The sequence below is a fragment of the Parus major genome, chromosome 5 (genome assembly GCF_001522545.3).
Source record: "Parus major isolate Abel chromosome 5, Parus_major1.1, whole genome shotgun sequence".
Lineage (NCBI taxonomy): Eukaryota > Metazoa > Chordata > Aves > Passeriformes > Paridae > Parus > Parus major.
Window position 1 is genome coordinate 13301000 of NC_031774.1, and position 23570 is coordinate 13324569.

The 23570-nt window shown below is 36.6% G+C and overlaps 1 protein-coding gene across 4 annotated transcripts in view; it reads left to right on the plus strand.

Annotated features, from left to right (window-relative positions):
- OTOG (otogelin) overlaps positions 1 to 23158 on the plus strand; it is an 85845-nt gene extending 62687 nt beyond the window's left edge. Inside the window, exons 35-50 of one of the 4 annotated variants that reach the window (XR_004497928.1) lie at positions 2292 to 2512; positions 3381 to 3519; positions 4393 to 4587; positions 5421 to 5633; positions 6388 to 6492; positions 6840 to 6950; positions 7841 to 7942; positions 8383 to 8481; positions 8842 to 8882; positions 9403 to 9478; positions 9976 to 10154; positions 10948 to 11052; positions 11482 to 11601; positions 12419 to 12464; positions 15493 to 15602; positions 16211 to 16465. Coding sequence is in view for 3 of the 4 variants with exons in the window: in XM_033515254.1 (XP_033371145.1) it covers positions 2292 to 2512; positions 3381 to 3519; positions 4393 to 4587; positions 5421 to 5633; positions 6388 to 6492; positions 6840 to 6950; positions 7841 to 7942; positions 8383 to 8481; positions 8842 to 8882; positions 9403 to 9478; positions 9976 to 10154; positions 10948 to 11052; positions 11482 to 11601; positions 12419 to 12464; positions 17026 to 17105; positions 18404 to 18604 (2033 nt within the window). In the remaining variant the exon portion in view is untranslated. Of the gene's footprint in view, positions 1 to 2291; positions 2513 to 3380; positions 3520 to 4392; positions 5634 to 6387; positions 6493 to 6839; positions 6951 to 7840; positions 7943 to 8382; positions 8482 to 8841; positions 8883 to 9402; positions 9479 to 9975; positions 10155 to 10947; positions 11053 to 11481; positions 11602 to 12418; positions 12465 to 13119; positions 15603 to 16210; positions 16466 to 17025; positions 17106 to 18403 lie in introns of those variants that run through there. The other 3 variants (XM_033515254.1, XM_033515255.1, XM_033515256.1) reach the window with 3 other exon arrangements.
- Positions 23159 to 23570: the final 412 nt, after the last annotated feature.

The window sequence follows — 23570 nt, forward strand, 5'->3', positions numbered from 1 at the left end:
AAAATATGGTCATTTACAGATTTGATATCCCTCTGAGAAGAAGTGGTACCTGCTATTTTCAGTTTCTAAAGGTCAGAATTCCCAGGAAATGTAACTTTAGAGAACTAATCTTAGTTTAACTGTTGGAGAAAATATTTTGAGGGAATTTCTTAGTAATATTGCACTCTGTTAGGCCTGTTCAATAGTTTCCCCTGCTTTCTTTTTTTCTAAAAAGTACAGCCTTGAATAAGCTGGTGGTGTTACATCTTTTATAAGCATGTACTTGCTGATGTAAATCCCCACTGTGGTAGCTGCATCTGTAAATTTATGCTGTAAATTGGAGCTGGAAATCAGGATTAAGGAGATCATATAATTACAGTGGATAACTTTCCAGTTTCAGAAAGGGCAAATGCCTGTAGCTCAGTATCAAATACCAGGAATAGCTCAGTCCAGTTTCCAGTCCTGCTGACAGATTTGTGCTTCTCACAAAGAGAGTTTGAATTTACACCATTTTGAAATTTGACAAATCTCTTATTTGTCCAAATTTCTTAGTTTTCAGTATTGTTCTCACTCTGTTTGGCTAATTGTTATTGTAACTGAATCAAACAGAAACAAGACAATAAGGGCAGTGGATATTTATAATAAGACTGATTCAAGTTATCCAGTGAATCTCTTTTCCCTTTACCTGTTTGATTACTGTGGTAGGGAGGATCTGGAACATTACATTCCTGGTTTGCAAGGCATTTTGACTAAATGACAACACACTTCTGTGGATGGTGTTGTGTGTACAACTTCTTCAGGGAATGTGCTGTGCATTTCTGTGACTGGGAGGTTCTCTGCATAAGTCTGCCTGCACAGTGCTGCCTGGTGCCATGTAGAGCCTGCCTCAAATGAGCTTGTTGTACTTTATCTTTTCAGGGTGAATTACGCCAGCCTAAACTCCTTTCTGTGCTTTCTGTGTTATAGCAAATTCAAGCAGCATACTTTCTCCATAGCTTTTAGCTGAACTGCAGCATGGGCAGGTCTTGATTTCTCATGGAAAAGCATTTAGCATTTCTTCATGGGAATGCTAAAACCGAAAAGACCATTACAGATTTGTAGCACAAGCATCCTTTGGAAGGATTCAGAAACAACTGTGTGTTTTACAGTGCAAGGATTGGGCAAATGTGGCAGCTGGTGAAGAGCAGGGATGGGAGATGAGGGATGTGGGAGGGGAACATGGGCATCTCCATAGCAAAACCGGTGAAGAGGATTTAAAGCATGTCAGTTCTTGTTGCATCCGAATCCTGCCAAGAAAAATGTGAAGTTTTCGTTTTGCTGTTTTAAACCTCCTCGTCAAAGTTTAAGAGAACTGAGAAAAGATGTCCTTGACATGATAGCAATCCTTTGAAGTTTTTCAGAATCATCACGTACTTCCTATCTCTGTTACAAATACAGACTCAAAAGGTTCAGTCTGACACAGTGCAGAAAGCAGTTTTAATCTCTGAATGCCTATTGCTGTATCACTGATTGTCATCAGGAATTGCTAAAAATGGTAAAACAGACCAGTTCTTTAGAAAGGGGTGGAATCCACAAATACTTTTTTCTATTGAAACAGATAAAGAATTAGGATTGTGCTTGTAGAGACAACAGAAGAAAACAATCTAGTAGCCTGATACAAAAGTCTCAGAAACTGATTAGGAAGAAAGAGTGGGGGACTGATCCATCATTCTGCTTTTTTCTACCTGCTGGATTTAAAGGATTGTCTGAGGAGACCTGAAATAATTGAATGTTCTTTGCTGACCACAGTCACTGTCCATGTTACATTGCTCCTTTTGCTTCAAAGTGTTTCAAAATTTCTGACTATCTTCGTTAAAACAGAAAAATGTGATGCTGCCTTCTGGTATCAAATAAGCATCCTGGCATTTTATGGTGGTTCCCTTTTCTGATAACATACACAATTTTAATTTGTTGCTTTTCATGGAGGTGCTTTGCAACCTTTTTTAAAACACATTTTTGTTCAGTGTTTGTGTAGCTGAGGAGCAAACTTCCAGTTTCTTAGCAGGGCTCTCTGAGCAGCTCTTTGATATGCAGTAGATTTCCTTTCAGAGATGCATCTTTACTTTTGCTTTCCTTTGTTTTTCTGAATTTTGTCTATTTTGAACCTAATGAAGACTTCTTACATCTGTTGTAGGTTGTGATACTGTCATGTCGTATAAAATTTTGAAAAGCTATTTACTTTCTTGAGTATGCTACTTCAAACATATATTAGATGTGTTAACCTGCCTTTTTTTTTTTCTTTTTCTTTTTCTCTTCCTTCTGCTAATTTATAGGGTTTTGTGATAGAATCTTGGAAAATGACTTGATGCTACCCAACAGGACATTTTTAAGCCAAAGCAGTTCACCCTCAACTTTTATAGACAGCTGGCAAGTGCCAGACACGTTAAAGTATGTTGGAGAAGACAGGCATCAGGAAACTAATTGCTCAGTCATGGACTGCTCAGAGTGCTTAAGAATGGTGTTGAACCAGACCTTCAGCAGCTGTCACCCTTATGTATGTTAACTATTTCAAACCTTACATTTTGAGAGAGCTGCAGCTCAGATAGAATTTTGTTCACTTGGTAATTTCACTAATTTGAGGCTACATGTAACCATATCTGTTGAATGAGATGTATATTTTTGTGTGTGCTTATATTTGCAAGGTAAAAGTAATTGAAGAGTATGGCAGCTTGATAGGAAAGTTGCAATAAGCAACTTTCACCTGTTTCAACTGAATTTCACCGATTAGTTTTGAAATACCAAATAATTCATAAAACAGTCAAGATAATTCAACTGTATCAATAAGATGCAGAAAAAAACATTAAAAAAAATAGTTTTAGTATTTAATTAATCCTTAAGCCTTCAGTAATTTAACAACTCCCAAATTGCAGTAGGTAATCTGAGAACCTGCATTCTCAAAAGCTCTAGAGACAGAGTTCTAGGTTGGAGATGTGAGAGGACAGAACAGACAGAAAGCCTAAAGCAAGAAACAAACTCTTGGTGTGCAAATAAATTATTTGTGGTCATAGGAGTGCATTTACCATCTGGCCTTTTGTATATAGCTGGTTTTGATGGTGAGGAGACCAAAAATAGGTAAAAATGTAGAGGTAAGAAGGAACAAAGTAATAGTGCCTTCTACTAGAAAAACTGTATTACATCTTATCTTGGCACTTATTAAAGATGAAACTAAGGAGTATAATCTTGTCAGTGTTCAGGAAGTCTTACTTTTAAACACTAGTAGATTATATTTGTACACCAATGAAGGCTTACCATGAACCAAGCACTCTTGGCTTCTCTGTAGTGGATATTTTTAAAGGTCAGTCTTTCCTACCTAGCATAGCCTCTATGAAGGTGTGCCATCTCATTTTTTTTTCCTTTTTTAGGTTCCACCTGAGCAATTCTGTGATATATGGGCTCGAGACACTGAGTACATTCTAAATCCATGTGTTTCACTAGCTGCCTATGTGGCAATGTGCAACAAGTTCAATATTTGCATAGAGTGGAGGAGCTCTGGTTACTGCCGTAAGTATTCTGGATGTATGCCCACCTCTAGTGTTCACAGAGACAAAATTTGCCTAATTTAAGAGTTATTATATGTTGAAAATACCAATGTTTCTTGAGTCTTCATGATGCTGCTGTAGAAAGCTGTGCCTTTGGAGAAGGGATTAGAGAAATGAAATACTTCTGAGATTAGATGGACTGTAAGGAGTAAAACCTGAGATCTGAGTGTGTCCTGGCAGCAGGATTCTCCCATAGCAACTCTAAGGCCAAATGGGATTTGTAGCTGGATCACAGCATCTCCTTATGCTGTCCATGATCACCTAGGAAAAGCCCCCTTCAGTGATAACATAAACGACCTTCATCTGTGATTTTGAGACAATTTTTTTTAATTCTTCAGTTTGTATGGATTTTATTAGCAAGTAACTGTTAAAAGGAGATCTTATAAAATATGTAAATATTTTATATAGCTGTAAATACATATTCTATCCATTGTGAAGGAACGCATCACGCTTATTTTTATACCACAGTGATGCAATTTCTTTGGCCACTGCAAGTTATTCAGAACACTCTATGACTGATCTGTGTAGTATTTGAAAATGGTTTTGAAGTTTGAATTAATTTGTGTCAACACTGTTGCATGGTTTGATATCTCTGCTGCCAAAATGCAAACTGAAGCTTGATGAAAATGTTATTACAAGAAGTGAAGTGCTTGCAGGTTCTTTATGTTTGAATTTGTTACGTGAGTAACTGGTCTGTGTTGGTGTTTCAGGCTGGTAGATCCAACTCAATTGGCAAGCACAGGAAGTTGACAAGAAGACAATAATGTGTTCTCTTAGGTGTTGCTTCATGAGATTAAAACTTGAACAATGTCTGATTTATTTATTTCCTTCCTAGCCTTCCCCTGCTCTGAAAACTTCTCCTACCAGCCTTGCATAGCTGCCTGTGAGGTTCCAGAGAGCTGTCAGAATAACAAGGTTGCTCCTCTGGACTCAGACTCCTGCTCAGTGCTAACAGAAGGCTGTGTCTGTGCTGGAGGGACCATCCTTCACCGGACTCATACTGCTGTCTGTATTCCTGAAGAAAAATGTGGTATATTTGGATGTGATTTTCTTCTTTATTATCTGCAAGCTGGTGGTCAGATACTTCATTACTCATAAGTTGAGTTCTGGCTTGGTGTTCTGTGAGTTCTGTCATTCATTTGAGGATTCTAGATATTTAGTAAACATTAACTGTGCAGGTGAGCAAGTAGGGGATGACCTTGTGATGCACAATATTGCTCACTTTCTCTTGGCTGGAGGATGCTCTTCAAAGTCTTTGCTTAAGTTTATGTATTCAATTATTTTAAGTGTGTTAATCTTGGCCTCCTTTTCACCCAAGCCCTTTGCCAAGGGTCCAACCTTTTGATACCCAATGGCATTCAAATGACATGCAGCAGCAGTTCATTACATATTTTCAATAATACATGCATGTGTCCTGCCAGCATTCGTGTTTATTTTCATAGCAATTCTGCCTTACCACACCAAATAATGGACCAATTCTTCTCTCTAAAAACATGAACCTTAAAGATTCAGTTTATGATAAATCAGAGTACTAAAGCACTGTAAATAATAGTTTTGAAATTTGTAAAATAGAAAAATAGCTTATTTTCAAGTCATTACGTCAAAAATTGAAGGATTGGATTTTAAGTGACTGGCTTTGCAGTGGAGACATGCAACAAATTTGAGGTCTGGATCTTCTTAAAGGTCTTCTCAAGTGTCTCACTTTCTTATACAAATTCAGTAACATGCTCTTCTCATTAACATAATTAAGCCTTTAAAACTGGGATTTTTATGCTTCATAGATCCACATCCACTATGGAAAAAATGGTGATCAAAACTGGAATTTAAAAGGAGTTACTTCTGTTTTCTGTTGTCCTGATCTAGCTTGTACCGACAGCTCAGGAGCACCTCATGCCTTGGGTGAGATCTGGAGAACTTCTTTGAGTGGATGCTGCATGCAAAAATGTGTTGACAGTGAGACCATTATTCCAGTGGAGTACAGCTGTTCAGAGATCCCCAGTTTGGAGTGTCAGCGATTTGCAGAAGTGGCTTTGCTTGTCCCTGATGATCAGACATGCTGCCCTCAGAAGATCTGTAGTAAGTGTTCCTTCATAGCTGTGAATACTGCTCACTGGAATATGCAGATGTCCTTTCTCTGAGGTTTGCTTTCCTGTTACACATGCTACTTTTGAAGAAAATGGAAATTACTTTGGTTTGAATTTACAGATTACATAGAAAACTGTAGAAAATGTTAGGCTCAATATCCAATAGGTTTTGGGGTAGAGGTAGCGGATATGAGGAGGACTGAAATAGTGCTGTGTTTATTTGAATATGAGTTGTGTTTCCCTCAAGTTTATAGATTACTGTTCTATTTTTAATATCAAAATACAAACAAATGATATGGATAATTCTGAGGAAAAAGGAATCAGATTATTGTTTATCTAATTTATAAAGTGAGCACTAAGAAATTACAGAAAAAACTTTTTTTTTTTTTTCCCACTTAATTCTTGCTTAGCTTATAAAGTTTCAAAAAGAAACCGCAAGCAATTTTAATGTTTTGACCACCTGGTATGGTGTTGCAGTGAGCTTTCCAGAGGAGCTTTGGTTTTTTTAACTCTCACAAGCACTCATCTCTAGTTTAACATTGCCTCCATGGAGAGTGTCGCAAGTGATGAGCATTTCTGAATCCTGCCTCATGGGAGGTTTTGCTGCTCCATTGTGTTTTCCATACCCCTGTAGTTTGGAGTTTTGAGATATCTAACTGCAAATACTGCTTGCCACTGCTCCACTCAACTTATAAACACATAGTTTAGAAGGTGCTTTTTCTCTTTTTCTTCCCTTTATGTGACAGTCTGTAATCAGAGTCTCTGTGAACTCCTAATCCCCGAGTGCAGCAGCTTGGAAAAGTTGGTCACCTACTACAGTGAAGAATCCTGTTGTCCCAGCTATGTTTGTGGTAGGTTTCTTTTGAAAGATAAAATGTGCACTGTTTAAAAGACATTGAGTAAACTAAATAGATCAACTCAGAAGGATAATGGTAGTGTAGGTACCATTGCTAGTATGGCTGTTTACAAAATTTTGCAAGGTTGTGTCTATAGCTCGGGGTTGGTCTGTGCCTCAGTTTGAGCAGATGTGATACAATCTTGTGTTAAATGATCAGGCAAGATCTTGGGATACAAGGTGAAAGCTTTTCTAAAGCAGCCTGTACTCTCTACTCCGCACTGCCTTTCCTTGGGATATAGCATAACAAAGGAGGAATGCTGAGCTTCATCTAAAGGAATATATCTATTGTCCCTTTTTCAGAATGTGATCCAGAAAAATGTGAACCATTGGAGCAGATGCCAAGCTGTCACGATGATCAAACACTGATAGCTGCTCGGGTGGAGAATACCTGCTGCTTTTCCTATATATGTGGTACAGTAGCCTCACTGGTTGAGATTGAGTGTGGTTTTGCATATGCAGTTGTGTCTGTTATTATCTTGCCAGTTAAGACTCCTTGCATTTCCATTAGGTCTCCCAACATAGAAAGCTTAAAAGTGGTTAAAAAATTGGCATTATTCAGTTGTTTTGGGGTTTACTCTTTAATGACTTCATTCAATAATAAAATTGCCCTTTTGCCATTAAAATATGAGCACCAATTTTACCATGCAGTAAGTATTTGATAATAATTGGATAATAAGGTGTTATTGAGTTATTTTATTTTTGAACAGATATCTGGGAAGGAAAGGCCCTTCCACATGCAAAAATTTGAGTGTTAATTGGAAATGTGAATTACAATTCTGTTATTTACAGTAATCAGATTGCTTTGATTGTGTGTTAGCAATGGGCAGTATTTGGCTCTTCTCACTGTGTGACTCTTTTTTGATAAAATGAGTCTTTACATATTAGTAACATGAGTCTGTACATACTGAAAAGTTCCTGCTGTGATTGTCATATGGGTTCAAGTGGGAGGGTAACACTGGGATCACAGGGGATGCATCTTATTGAGGATCAAAGATTCCTGGAAAAAAACCAGCATGACTTACTAGGGAGAAGACCTAGCAAAATTTTTAATAACAGGAGGAGGAGGGTAAAATAATGTTTGCTCTCAAAAAATGTATTAATGTATTAAATGTATTAATTCTTTATAGCAAAAGGAAAAAAGCGACAAGCTGGACTGAAAATTAGCCTTTTGTGTGGGGGCTATAAGCAGAGAATGCAGAGTACCTTTGCTCTCTTATATGAGTCTGGGACAATCAGCAGATTTTCTAGGCAGTAGTAAATTTTTTTCCAATGCTTTAGATTTAAATAATTGTTTTCTCCAGCATGTGGGGCTTGCTCAGATCAAATCCCCAGATGTCAAGAAGGAGAAGTTCTCATTGTGGATGGCAACACTACGGAGAGGTGTTGCCCTACATACCAGTGCAGTAAGTTTAACTTGATTTTAATATTTTAAATAGCAGAGAACATAGGAAATTTTGTGGTTTTGGATGTTCAGTGTCAAAGTGGTTGATTAGAAATACAGCTCCTCTTGCTGTATAAGCAATCTATCATCTGTAGTCCTGAACAAATGGTCTTTACTTTTAAAATTTCATGTGTGTAAAGCATTTTCTGATATCTGTATCATGGAGAAGAGTGAGTAGTTTCAGACCTAAACTTCTGGATATTTAAAATTATTTAAATACTTTTCTAGGGTATTTTGTACTCCATACTGTTATTACTCAGTAGTCAGTTTTTTACTATTAGTCTTGTAAACTGTTATCCAAAAGTATTTCTTGTAGGTCAATTACTGTACCTTGATTAATATTTCCACTCATCCAAAAATGACAACATTGTGTTTATTGTACTTTCTCTCATTTAACTTTAGTCTGTGAAATACATCGTTGTCCTGAATTCAAATGCATGCTTGGCATGTCTCTGGTGGAGGTGTGGAGCCCGGAGAAGTGCTGCCCCTTCCAGACTTGTGGTAAAATCACTGATTTCCACTATAGTTGCCTTAGACAATGAGAGATGACAGCTTTGGCCCCTTGGTTTTAAGCCTGGTTTCAGACAACTACACCATTGTGATCTGCTCATGAGCAAATGATACAGAAAAGTAATTTTATGCTACAGAAGTTCCTAATCCTCCTGTTCTGCTTTTCTTGCATCCTGTAGAATTTGTCTGTCCAAACTGGGTTGTATACCCTCTTAAAAGTGTTGTAAGAGTTACTGTATTTGGTTTGATGACTTTTATATCTGGAATTTTAATTCTCTCTGTTGAATCTGTTGTAAGCAAACAGCATATAAATTGCTCAACTACTGTTTCTGGTGTTGTATTTTGTTTCAGAATGTGCATGTGAAACAATCCCCAAACCTCAGTGCAAACTGGTATGAAATTTATCTTGCCACTGTTTTTTTTTATTCATTTCTTAACAAATCGATATGTCAGTATTTGAATAATAGTTTTATCAGTGAAATATGAAATGGCACATCACCTCTTTTCAAAAAAATTACTTTAAAGTAAGATATACACAGTTTTAAGGAGCCACTTAAGTCTAAATGCCTTGCAGAATAAAGTAACTCTACAGCTCTGATATTTTCAGAACTTTTTATTACCATATTCTGCCCCAATATATTGGTAGAATAAGACTGCTTTCATGCACACAGGATAAGTAAGGATAACAGTTTGGGTTTAAAGTGTTGAAATAAATGCTTTCAAGCATCACTGTTAGTATTCTTTGTTCTGGTGAATATGTTAACATACATCATGCACTCAGACTGAGCAGAACCTTAAGAGATAGTGCAACCCAGATTCTGAAGGAAAGTTGTTTAAAGGAGAAGGATTGTATAAATAAGAAAACTCATTGTTGTTTCCTGTGTATTTTTTTTTCTGTTTTTATACCCATAGGGGCAGAAACTTGAGATAGATGAACTGTTTCAGAACAGTACAGAAAATGTCTGTAACTGTGTGAAGTACAAATGTGGTAAGTCAGAAAATAATTTAATTCAAAGAAATAGCCTTCCAAGTGCTAAGGGAAATTAGGAATTAAAAATCAGGTGTTCACTTTGAACATGGCACTGAAGAGGGGACAGGATTAATTTACTAAATTCACAAATAGTGCTAGTTCTTCTCTGTGTCCTCTGTAATTAGTGAGAAGAAATAGACACTTCTCAGGTACATTTCTTATCCTGAAGTAGTCTTCCAAAATAAAACAGTTGAAGAAGTCTGCACTGTCACTTGGGTGCAGCTAATAAAATATTACATATTTATTTAGATTTCATACAAGGCTATATTAGAAAAAAATTGGTGAATGCAATGAAACACTAGATTACTATTAATGATTTGTTGGAAGATGTGGCCCATAATTCTAGAATAAGTGTAGTAGCTGTTTCTACTCCTGTTTCATTGTTTGAAACATTTTTAGTGGAGTTTTGATGCCAAGCTGATCGGCCTGAGAATGCTGTTTGTGTTTTCTTGCAGTGAGAGACAAAGTTTGCCTGAGTAATGAGAGAGGTGTGCTGCTTCCTGGGCAGAGAATTGTGGAACACAGTGCAGATGGAATTTGCCATATTTCCTATTGTACAAATGTGATTGATCCCTCCACTAAATACTACAGAATAAACACATCTTCAATAGACTGCACTGTCAAGTGCAAAGCTGTAAGAAATTCAGAAATTTAGACCTCTATGTTGTGTATGGTGGCCTGAAATACTTTGTGATGGGTTTTGTTGAGCAGATGACAGTATAGAGCAAGTTGGAAAGAGAAATTAGGATATCTCCCTCTGATGATGTGCTACCACAATTCTGATGGAAGTTTATAAAAGTCTCCCTCTCTCCACTATTTTCTCTGCTGTGTAAATCTTACACAAACTAAGGTATATAGTGAATGCCTCCTTGCATTAATAGCGTGCTGCCTCCTTGCATCCATGCAGAGCTTCAGCTGCATTATGTGCAAACTGGTACAAATTCCTGAGAGACATTAGCAGAATAAGAATCAGAAAGAATTATTATAAATAAAAGAATAATTCTAAATGTGGTGAAAACAACTTTATAAAATAAGCAAATGTTACATTGTGTTTTTACAAGATATGATACATTACCAGGGGAATATTATACACATTTTAAAAATAATTTTATAATTACTTGATGTCTAATGTGTAAAAAGTTAAAATTTCAGTGGTTTTTGAAGTAAGATGTCACATTTGAAAATGGTAGAAAGACCAGTTAATTCAGATTTGGAGCTCCTCCCCTTTCACTTCAATTAAGGTCAAAGGTATTTTATAAAAGCCTTGTGAGTTGAAGTGTTTGTAAATGTAGGCTATGTGGTTTTGAAAGTTATTTAAAAAATATCCCTAAAATCAGATACCTGAAAAAAAATCTGCCTGTTACAGTAGTAAAGCATGGGACTGCAAGAGGGTCTCATACAAGGAATAATCTATTTCCTTTTGGCAGAACCAAGTCTATCAGCCTCCAAAAGACTTAACAACTTGCTGTGGTAGCTGCAAGAACTTGTCTTGTCTCCACACTTTCAGCAATGGCACAGTTACCAGTTTTAAAGTAAGTTTCTGTATTTTGTTCCCTCAAAATATTTAGAAGTAAACAAAAAATTAGGAAATACTGTACCTATCATGCCATATGAGATGTCCAGAAAAGAGCTTTATTTGGCCAAATACTAGGAATAGTTTTGCATGTACACAACATTAATTTCTTGGAGAGTCAACCATATAACTGTCAACAAAAATGAAAGTATTCTGATCCTCTATGAGAGAATTACTGTCAACTGTTTTAGAACCTGCTTAACATTATGTATTTTTTATTGGATTTTCAAATGCAGTGCTTAAACAGGACTTGACTAAATTATATTTTGCTGTATTACTGTTGATTCAAGTGAGATCTCATTCAATTCAGTATTTCAAGTATTATTTAAACAATACTTGAAATACTATTTTTGCTGAGTAAAGTTTCTGTTTAAAAATTTTTTGACAGCCTGGTGCTGTTTGGATCTCAAACTGCATCAGATACGAATGCACCAGCACAGCAATAGGACCAGTTCTGGTTTCCTCTGCAGTTGGATGCCCACCCTTTAATGAAACTGAATGTGTGAAGGTCAGTGTACAGTGCACTGTTTGCATTCCAGCTGTGATTTATGTTTGCATGAAAAGATTAAACTCTGACAAAAGATGCTTTTTCCTCAAGAAGGGGAAAATCATTCATTTTGCAAAAATGAAAAGTGACGGTATTTTTTCCCAGACATTTAAAGGTAAAAGGTATAACTACACACCAGACTACTGTGCCACCAGGCTACTGAATTAGACAGCTGGACACACCTCTTCTGATTCTTAGACTATATATATTTTTTTTTAAAAAAAAAATGGGGTTTGTAACATCAAATAATCTTCATACATGCTTTTCTGGACCCTTTCTAACATTTTCTGTATATAGCAATGTGATTCAGCACAATGATCAAAAATGCTGAAAAAAAGGCAAGACTTTCTTAAAATCAAGAGCATCTTTTCTACAGTGACATAAAGTTTTATAAGCTAGTTTTGGAGCAAGAACAAAAGTTCTATTTGAATTTGCAAAATGAGATTATACTAAGTGCCAGGAAATGGAGGCAAGGAGAATTCTCTTGCTGCTCTCTGTAATTCTACATTTACATGTGGATAGAAAGATACTTTCCTTGGTGGCTGATGTTACACAAGCAGGGAGCAGTCCTGAAAGAACTGAGGGGCTCTAGTCCTTCCTCACAAATAGCAGTGGGCTGGTCCTTCAGAGCTGTCTTGGTTTCATAGCCAAACCTTCACCAGTGTTGCCTGAACAATGATGCAGAATTTTATCTGAAAGATTCCTAATAGTGCAGATACATGGGAATGAATGCTTGAAAAAAATCAAGTTTTTCCTCTTTATTTTATCTCTTGGTCAGGTTGGAGGCTATGTTGTGCCATTTTTGGAGGGATGCTGCAAAACATGTAAGTGATTATTGACAATTCCTGCCTCAAAAGTCTCTCTAATCTGCTACCTTATAAATAAAGTGGATTATTTCCCATATGAAAGCTTGATTCACATCTCAAAGGCTGTGCTTTTCACAAGTTTACACTGTAAATAACACTGAAAATAGTGGAGTTAAATCAAAAGAAAACACTTTGACATGGAAGCATTTACTCCACTGATAGTGATTGTAGCTGATCCGGTCACTGAAATTCCTATCTCGAGTATTTTGTAGTTCTTGTGTAAAACTCCTCAAAATTTTAGGTACTGCATTTAGTAAAATAAAAGGTACTGTTTTTAGAGGGTACCTTAAAACAATGCTTTATTTACATTAATGTGTTCATATTTTCTAAAAATGAAGATTGACCTCTGAGGTTTGTAAATTAATTTTGAAAATAATGAATATAGTAATTAATAGACACTTAAGAAACCTTCAGGCAGTATCTTTTAAAAGATTCTATAATTTTAAAATTCCCCCTTTCTTGATTATCTGTGAGAGCTAATAAAGATTCTCTGGCAGAAAAAAAAAAACAGAATAAAAATTCTCTACAGAATAGGTTTGAAAGTTATTATGTCTTAATAGAAATCAAGAAAATAGAAATAATTTTTATTTCTTAATATATTGGTGCATTTTAGCTCATTTCATGAAGGCCTTAGGCTGAAGCTGATACTATTAGAAGCAACTGAAAAGGAGATTTTTCTACTGGACAGTATAATAATATTTAAAAATGCAGAAATCTGACTAAATTTGCATAAGAGGCTGAAACATAGACCTGGAAGTGTGGGAGAGAGCTGGAGAAATGCACAGGTATTTCCTGCTGGGTGGGCTGGAGCTTGCACAGCTGTGACTACCTCACACGTGCACAGCTACTGCACTGGGTTATGGGCTGCCAGCTGGGAGGTACCTTTTGGTGTTACTGACTTGCATTACATTTTCTAGTAAAAGGTTTATGAAAACTGTGCAAGATTTATCTGGTTTTTCATTTTTTTGTCTGCTCCCACCATAAGGGAATGATAATATCCAAGTTTTTTCCCTCTGATGGACTTGTGTTTCAAGCACTTGTCCTACCTAGCTCTGTGGCAAGTTCTCCATAGGCACTCTGAGATCAGTTTTTGATTATCAGACATTGCCTTTCAATGCCCTAGCAGCCAAATAAACCAGCTTCTGAACAAATTAGTAAGACAGTTAAATGTGCATTAGGCTACTTTTCAATGGGGCAGAAGATCTTGCTGCTATGCTTAGAGAAAGATTATAACCACACTCCTTAATAGTTAAAGACAAAAGTGAAATAACCAGGGGCGTGCCTCACACAGTATAATTAAACCGTTGAAGACCTCAGTGACTTCTGAGATTCATTTACAAGTACATTCCTAGAGTTTTGATTTCACATGTTTGTGCACAACACAGAACCTCTGTGAATCATGTAGTTCATTCTGCCTCCAAGCAAACCTGCCATGAGAGCTGTCAGTCAGTTGTAATTGTGGGAGACGTTTTATGAGAAGGATTATCAGTGTTTTGTTTTCTTTTGAAGTACTTTGCCATTAGAAACAATTGTGATTTTTTTTATTTTCAGTTTTAATTGGTCATGAAAATTAAGAACCGGGAGCTCAATCAAAACCTAGAGAGGAAATGACAGTATTTCTCTGTTGTGGCCCCAAAGGACATATTGAACTCAGGATACCAGATTGGCTTGGTTATAGCAACATAGACCAGCTTCCTCCTGGTTTGCACATGAGATTTAGCATTCAAGTAATGTCTGGATGTGGTTCTCAGCTGCTGGAACCATGAGCCCTGCCTGAGCAGGGAAGCAGGACCAGATGACCTCCAGAGATTTCTTCTAGCCTCAGCCATTCTGTGATCCTGTAATATACAGATATTTTAAAGTTGAATTCTGTTTTCCAGAATCTAGCAACTCCCAAATGTTTTCATACTACCAGAAATCCTCTGTAACACGTGCTCTGTTCAATGTGCAATATTCTTACCAGGTTCTTCAGTGTCAGTGCTCCTCCCATTCCTTGTTAGCCCAGTCACTCCTACAGCCTATGTTGGCTGTCACACAGGTACCTTTTCCTGAAATCAGTAGGACCAACCCAAACAGCATCATTGTTGATTTCCAACAATGTACTCCCTGATAGGAGCGCCAGACCTCTCGTTACCCAATTATTTCCAAAGCTGCAGTGTAGCACAACTGCTCGTGGCTGTTCACAGTGGCTCCCATTTTGGTTTGTTTTTCACTTTGCACTGTGTGGGCGGTGCATTGTTGTCAGCCAACAATGTACTGTTGGTAGTAAGCACTTGCATAGTCTTTAGCTTGCTGCATGTGTAAAATTGCTGTGTTTAAAAGGGTAAACTAATTCCATCATGTTTACAGTGCACTAGAACATAGAGACTAATTGCTTTGCTTGTTAAAGCTTGTTTAGTCAGCCACATTTTTGCAGATGATGTGTCATACAGTTTTGCTTCCAGTGCCATGTACAGTAGAAACAAGTAATTGTTTTCCCATCCATAGCTAGGACAATATACTGAAAACAGCAAGCCTGTGTTTAGTCTGTGAAAATTGGAGATTATCTTTGTTCTTTTTCATAAAGCATGTTAATTCTTTGAATTGTAACATGCTGGTCTTGGCATTTATTTTGTGAAAATTACGTTGGCTGTGATTTTGTACACCACTGAGTGATACATCCTACATTATGTACTTCCTACACATTTAAGACTCCAGGACTACTAAATCAAAATCTGTATTTCTCTTTCATACTGCTGTCGCTTTAATTGACCACAATGTTATGAGTCAACCCAAAAACCAAGCAAGGATTTTCAACCATACAGATGGTGCAAAAGAATCTCATTATATTATGACACATACAAAATGCTCCCATGTTTTATAAGGTTCTTCATGTAAATGTATATTTGTTGTAAAGCTCATTTTAAAAGCATTGGATACTAAAATACATGCATGGAAATACATTATATATTTATTTTGTATGGGATACGATGTACTTTCACCATAGCCTGCATGAAGTCATAGTCACAGCTGCACTGAATTCTCCACCCTACACACCATGTATAATGTAAAAGAAGAAAGAGCCATGAAAAGAACTGTGAAAAACGTGAAATAACGGTGAGTTGGGTTTTTTTTAAAAAACTTTATTTTCTTCTTCATTTATCATTTTCATTTTTCCCTAAGCAAACATAATTCAGTGACAGTCAAGCAGTAGCCAGACATTTCTGTCTGCAGGTTTTTATTTGTTTCCAAGATTTATTGTTGTTCTTTCTGCCATGTAGAAAACTCTTCTATGTCTAGAAAGAGTACCAGGCTTATATAATAATAAAAAAAAAGTTAAAAAAAAAAAGGGAAGAAAACCCTCAAGCAGCAATAACAACAAAAAAAATCTAAATAAAATCCCTCAAACAAACAACATTTAAAAAGTGTCTCTCTAAGAAGCATTTTTACTAGTTTGATAGTGATTAGAGCAGGGAACTGGACATTGTGCATCAAGATGTAATCACATTGTGTCGCAGGTCAGTATTGTGTATTGTTCAAACCAATTAATCCTTTATTGCCCTTGCTTTTCTGGAGCTAACAGTATTCCCCTTTTGTCAAAATCTTTGAATTTCTTGGCTCAAAGTAAAGGCAGCTCTGTAAGGGGAGAGTTGTTGGGGGCTGCATCATGGTGTGTGAAACAGTGGAAACTCTTCTGATGGGATGGGCTGTTCATTCTCTTACAGATCTGCAACGTGGTGTGGTTTATCAGCACAGAGAGCATCATCCTCAGAAGATACTGTTCTCTTACAACTGAATGTTATACTGAACATCTTTGTTTTTCTTCCAGTGTTTGTCATTTCCTTGTTAAATTAAATTTAATTCCTTGTTTAATTTCATTATTTCTTGTGACCACCTTTATTTGATCCATGTGCCTTGTACATACTTCTATGAGAAAAATTGTGGAAATAATGTTAATGGAAATAAAAAGTTTCATGTGTTCACTGGTGTTCTTTGATTTAATAAAAATGTACAGAAATGTAAAGCCCCATGAAACCCTGTTCTTCATCAGGTTCTGTTATGTATTTATTTAAAATTTTGTTTATACCACTGGAACATGAGTGCTGCTATTAAAGTTTGTTGCATTTATTTTGTGGAAAATGCACTTTTAATTTTATTAAAAATTTACCTTTTGATAATGATACCATTTGGTGTCATTAACAAGTTGAATTAACTAACAAGTCTTCTCACATGGGAGTTTGATCAGTTTTACAAAAGTTTTTGAAAATATTGGACTCATTCATAAAAGGCTTCTGAGTGAGTAATAAACCTTTTATATTTATTAAAGATAAAAAGAGGCAGACACTTTGATGAACGAAATAATTTTAAAAGTGATTTGATGTGCAGCTGCTGTCACTTCAGCAGAGTTTTGTATGTGCAGTGATATGGTGGGTGTTTTCCTCTTTGCGTCTCTTGAACCCATTAAGTAGTTGGGAATGTTCTTGTCTCTGAAATGTTAAAACTTTGAGCTGATATTTTTAAATCTGTGCCCATTTGTCAGGTAAGGAAGATGGTAAATTCTGTAAGAAGGTGACTGTTAGGATGACCATCCGCAAGAATGACTGCAGGAGTAACACACCAGTAAGTAGATAGCCATGGCAATTTCTTTCCTTAGAAGAGGAAAAAATATGAGATATTAAAAAGAAGCAAGAAAAGGAACTGGGATTCCACAAGGCCATTGTCTCTATATCTGTCACAGAGACAGAGGTGTCTGTGTTTCACAGAGCTGTTTTATCCCTACTTTCTCAGCAGTCATCTCAGTAATAAAAAAAGGAGGCTGTGACTTCTTTTTGTGTGTATTTAGGTGCATATCAATTTAGTCTTATTTCACCCTATACTGCAATTATTCTATGCATATATAATATATATATATATATGCATAGAATAATTATAATAATATAATTAACTGTTATAACTGAACCTTGCCCTCATACTCTACAGCTAAAATGGCTGCAGATGTGTGTAATTTTTCATCTGCCTAGGGACTGTTTAAATGCCAATTTCATGAAGAAAGGAATCCTGGGACCTGAAAGCTTTCTTTAGGCAGCAGCATGAGCATGCTGTAAAATGTGAAGGAAGAATGAGGCACTATCTGTGTGTCTATCAGAGGATTTAGTGTTGGAGGACACCAACCATGTCCTGCTGAGCAGTGAGGCTGAGGGCAGCAGCAAGGGTGCAGACAGACGTCTTGTGTGAGATGTGTAAGAGCGCCTGGAAAAGCTGTAATAAAAGAGAGTAGGGAAACAGCTGTAGCCTCTAAAATGACTCCAAGAGTACATTTAGCAGAGTAAGCTTTTGAGCAGCCAGGAAATTTATTCTCAGTGTTTCATTGAACAGAAACACAAATCCTGACTATTAAATTTGAAAAAAAATTATCAGTTTCTTAAGCCTATTTGCCTTACAGTCTATATTACGCATTTGGTATTGTTAGTAGTAATACCCTTCGGCTTTCCAAAGGATTGCTTCTTTTATTCCTCCTTGCTGAAACGCAGTATAGCAAAACTGCATCAGTGTATCACTGAAATGAATACTGTCGGGAGTTGTGGAAAGAACATTTGGTGCTGTGTTCAAGCCAAGGTTGTTACGAATACTTTAAAACTCAAAACTGAAATTGCTTCTTTGTGTCTGTTAAAATAGTGCAAATCTGTTACTGAAATTGACAGAAATTTCATCATTAACATTAAAATTGAGACCTGTCTGAGCAGTGCACTTAAGAGGTTATTTCCAGATGTAGTGGGATTTCATAAGGGGGTAGAGGAAATATGTTTTTCACTGCTTGGCTATTGGATTGGGGTGCCTAATGTCTTCAGAATTCCTTAAGAACCCCTAATTATCCTACTTGCTCCCATTTGTTAATTATTGCCTGTGTGTGTTGCCAGGTGAACATCGTTTCTTGTGACGGGAAGTGCCCGTCTGCCAGCATTTACAACTACAACATCAACACCTACGCCAGGTTCTGCAAGTGCTGCAGGGAGCTCGGGCTGCAGAGAAGGACTGTGCAGTTGTACTGCACCAGCAATTCCACCTGGGTCAGCTACTCCATCCAAGAGCCTACAGATTGCTCTTGCCAATGGTCTTAAAAAAAATAGAAATAAAACAGCAAGCCCAGATGTTCACAGCATAATTATGTGATAGTTTATCTATTAAAAATATAATAGCCAATCCTCTGAATTTCACTGGTTTACTGCAAAAGACCACGAATACATTTGGACTCTCCTCAATTTCTGAAAAGTGGCTTTGCATCATTTGTGTTGTAATTTGTCTTCATTTTCATTCACAGGGGTTGTTTTAGGGGTTCTTGTGGTATGTGCCAACATAAAAGGTGATTTACATTGGTGACATCTAAAGAGAGGGGGCACCATCTGTTTTGTTTTGGAAGGCTGATCCACTCTTTGTCAAGCCCCTATTCCAGTTTTACATCATTGCCCGACTTACCTGGGGACAGATCACTGTTTTGAAAATTGTGATTGTGCAAGTATGTTTAGTGTCTATTAAGAAAAATTCTTTGGACAACATGAGAATAATTTTCAGTTTAAATCATATTCCTGTTGCTAGATAAAGCACGTATAAGAAATTAAATTTAGGATTTATTATTTTTTCAGTCAAGGAAATATTATTCATACTTATAACTGTATGTAATATTCCCTGGGAATCATTTCAGTTTTTCTAGTGTATTTTATATTGTAGTGAAAAGCATTATGATAAGCATGTGTTTATGGAACAGATCTGCTGTCTCTAGGCCATCTAGATTAGCCATTAGGCACTTTATCTTTCTGCTAAACAATATGACATAAACTGAAAATGCAGATTTAAAAAAGGAAAATCATTTTATATTCCTTTGTATAGATATCACTTAAATGAAAACTTTCACCTTATGAAATGAACTGTACTTAAATTATCTCTTTAGGAGAATGAACATTGTTTAACGCTGATTTTAAAGATGTGAAAGTTCATTAGGAAAAGAAAATGAGGATTATATGTTTGCCTCAAAGGAAAAGAACATTGAAAATCTTTATCACCTGTATAGTAGATGCAACTTCTTATGCTAAGTTCTTGAAATTCAAAATGTACAATTGTAAGGTTTGAAATTTCAAAAGCAATTTTTTTATGAACTTGAAAAATTACATTTTCTTTTGTAATGAGCTGATTTTTTTGTTTCTGAGCTAATGTTATATTTTGTTCTCCTTCAACAAATGCCACTGACATTAAGCAAAAAATTCAGTACCTTTTGTTTTGTAGATTAAAATCATAAATAGCATGCAGTGATATGCTTGAGATGTGCAAGAATAAATAGATCTCAGTATACCCTCTTTGGAAGCTGCTTCTCTACGTAAATCCAAAGGAAAATGCATTGTTAAAATCAATCTTGAACGTTTTTGATATGAATTTTGTATACTGTGCATTTCATTCTTACAATATCTAATAAACAACAGGAAGTCTTATTTTGTTACAATTAATTTTGCTATCATTGCTAGAGTAGCTTACTGCCATGTGATGGAACACACTATATTTACTAATATTTTTCTTCAGTGATGCACATAGGTAAATTTAGAGTTTGCTGATATCACAAGTAGTACATCAAGGAGACTTGCTTATGGATTTTTAAAATCTAAGTTTTTCTGATTTCATCACATCACATTCTTCAGCCTCAGAAATGCAAAATTTATCTATGTAATTTTATTCAAACAAAAATTTGGAAAACACTTATTCATCAAACTGCAACAACACAACTCTGACACTGTCATACTCTTTGTCCTGGAAAAAGAAGGGAAAAAGAAGGTGAATTTCTGCACATTCTCTTTTCATATTTTTTCCTAGATTAATCTTCAGTTTGACTGCACTGTGTAGACTATGTTTTGAGTAATTGTTGTGTGGTGATGATTGTCCTTCAGAAACTAGGGCCAAATGTGTCTTTAAGCTCTACTTGTTGTTTGTGTGGTCCCTGCTCACTTTGTAGATCACATTTGTTTTTCAAATCTGTCTTCTAATTAGCAAGAAGGGGTAATCTGGGAGAAGTCCATCCTTTGGAAATCCAGGGGGAAAAAATGCTGTTTATAAAGCATTGAGTAGAGTTAAGTCCTTGACACCATGTGCGTAAAATCCATGCTTTGGCATTTTCAAAGGAGAAGTTCAGCCTTCCTTAGTTTACCAGCTGGTCGATGCCATTCTAGAGGGATGGAATTAATAAGAAGAGATATTTCTTTTGCTCTCAACCAAGATGAGATTTGTTGTGAAGTTACAAACACCACCACGAGGGACAGAACTAGAGCAGGAATTAGGCCAACTAACATTTTTCCTTCTGCTGAGTGTGGTCCCTCTTCTGGCCACTTAAGCAGAAGTTTCTAGCAGCTTAAGGCAGTAAGTCTGAAAAACATTTGAGATCCAAACTTTCAGCTGTTGGTTAAAGAGAAAAGTTAGTGCAGGCAGCAAGCGCAGAAAGCTGGCATTATGTCTGGTAACCATAATCAAATGCTGCTGCTGCTGCTACTTCAGCAGTGAAATAATAAACATCATGCTAAGTCCCTACTTCTGCTCTTGCAAACATTAGGCTTATGCCAGGAGAAACAAGGGCAAAGATTCAGACTGCCTCTGACGTGGCAGGGAAAGCTGCCTTATTCCTGCCTCCATGTTAAATTCCTTCACACTTCCTCAGCCTGTGTTTGTTCAAAGCAACCCAGGTCCTTACCATGTATTTACCTTACAAAGCAGCTCAGCTGGAAAAAGATCTGCCCTATTTGTACTTCCACATCTTTGGAAACCAAAGGGACCTCAGTGTGAGTTTCATCTGTCCCTTCCATGCTGGAAGTGCTTGGGCTGTGTAAACAAGGACCGAGACCTAAAACAATTTTATTTTCTTTTTATTAAGTCCTTTTCTTGAAACTGACCTGCTTGAAACTGAGGCTTCTTTGGAACATTTCTTTGGAAGTCTCAGAACTTTATTCCACCCCAATAACTCTGTTCTCCTCAGAGGCGTTTGCATGAGTGAAGTTTCTTCACAGGACTGATTCCTAGTGTTGGGAGGGAAACATCACAGGCTTGTGTTTCATTAAATCTAGGAATTAAAATCTTTCTAATCCTAGGTGCTTTTCCATCTTTGAATAGAATGTTTTGTATTTGAGTGTGGAAACATTGGTTGGTTGGTTGTTAGAGTTCTGATTGCCCATTTCCATCTCATTAAAAAAAAAAAATTATTTGCATTACTGCCAGTAAGGTTACCCAGCCTTGATTCACAGGAAAATATGAGATTTGGCAGCTGGACTCTTGAATATTGTGGATATTGACCCTCAAGGAAGGCCTTTAAGAAGAAATACAATGATATAAATTGGGTTTTCTAAATGTTCACTCTCTGGGGTTGTTAGTACATGACCTGGAGTTGGGATAATGGCCTCTTGAGTAATGCTTCCTCTAATTAGTGATAGGGCTGCCTGGTGGTTTGGTAAATTAATCTGATATATTGGCATCTGCTGGGCTCCAGTTTAATGTGAATTGTTAGTCACAAGTTAAATAGCTTACACCCCCTCAGACAGCTCTCAAGTATGCAGCCCATGAAGTCAGACCAAAATCATTCAAAAAATTTTGCCCTCACTCTTATCTCTGCCCACACCACCATGTCTCTCCCCCGTACAAGTGGCTAGTTATGAATAATTAAAATGAGGTAACAGCTGCTATGCAGATGGTGGCTTTTTGCAAAAGTCCCCTCCTAGTGTGATGGAGACATCTAACCTCTTTAGAAATAGTACCTGACAGACTGCCATCCCCTCAGATCTGCTTTCTGCCTAGACTTCTGACCAAGGCTTTGATCATGTCACTTCACATCAGCTGTTTATAACATAGATATCTGAATTAACTCAGGTGTCCAGGCTTCATCTGTCACCAAAAAGAGATACATCCAGAGAGTGACTCAACCCGTCCTAAATTAAGTGTCTATGATTGATATGGTGATTTATCCTCCAGATGTACCATCTTTCTTTTTCACTGTGGAAAGAACCTGGAAGGTAAAATATGGCTAGGTAATTTGCTTTTGAACTATTAAAATTAGTTGGAATTAATGGAATTATCTTTAATGGCTAAAGAGAACTCAACAAGCTCAAAAATCAGCTAAGCTGATAGTGATTACGGCATGTCTTATCTGACCTCCTCCTATGACGTGATTAATGGTAATATTTTATTTGTATGAAGCTGAGTTGAGTGTCATTTGTCATTTGTCTTATTTGGTGTTTCCTGTATATCTGTTTGGTGTTTTCAAGTATACCTATTTTGTATAACACCTATAAAACTATCCCTGTATCTCTAGAACTGAACACAGACATCATCATCAGCCAAACCTTCAAGATGGAAAAGCACAGCTGAATTTGAAAAGATATCATGTGTTTATTTCTATGACAGTGTCTTCTGTTAGCTGGAAAAGATCTATAAGGTGGGTGAATTTTAATATATTTCTGTTTTATAGACTTTTCGTTGTGTAGATGTTGGCTTGAGAGCTGAAGGTGATTTGTGATCTTCCTTTCTAAGCTTTTGGCTTCCAAGATATTTAAGGTATTATGATTCTTCAGAAAATAGTGAAACTCCTCTAGGAGATATAAATAAATGCTTATTGTATCTACTTGGGACAACTTTGAATGGAAAAAAAAAAACAACCAAAATAACCCATGTTTGATTAAAATCCCTAAAATGTTTAAAATGGTTGTCTGAAAACTTTGTTATTTTCAAATATTTAGTTGAAATATCTTAGATCCTGACTCTCATCCTTTTTCATTTCTGCTCTGGAAGAGGAATAGAAAGGAGATGAGGGATCATGTTTTTAATGAAAACATTTAGAAGTTTTTCTCTTCAGATTGGACTGGCAAGCCCAATTGTCATGAGGTTGTTACCCAGGGGAAAGTTGGAGTCAGTACCTAAGGGAACCTCGTGGGATTTTCAGCATTAGAGGGGGAAAAAGTCCTTCCCTTGGTAATGAAGGAAAATGGACATGTTCTGTGGTTACTGATGGCAATGGGCTGGATTGCAGCCCTTGTGTAGGATTACTGCAGGTAATGGAAGTTTCTC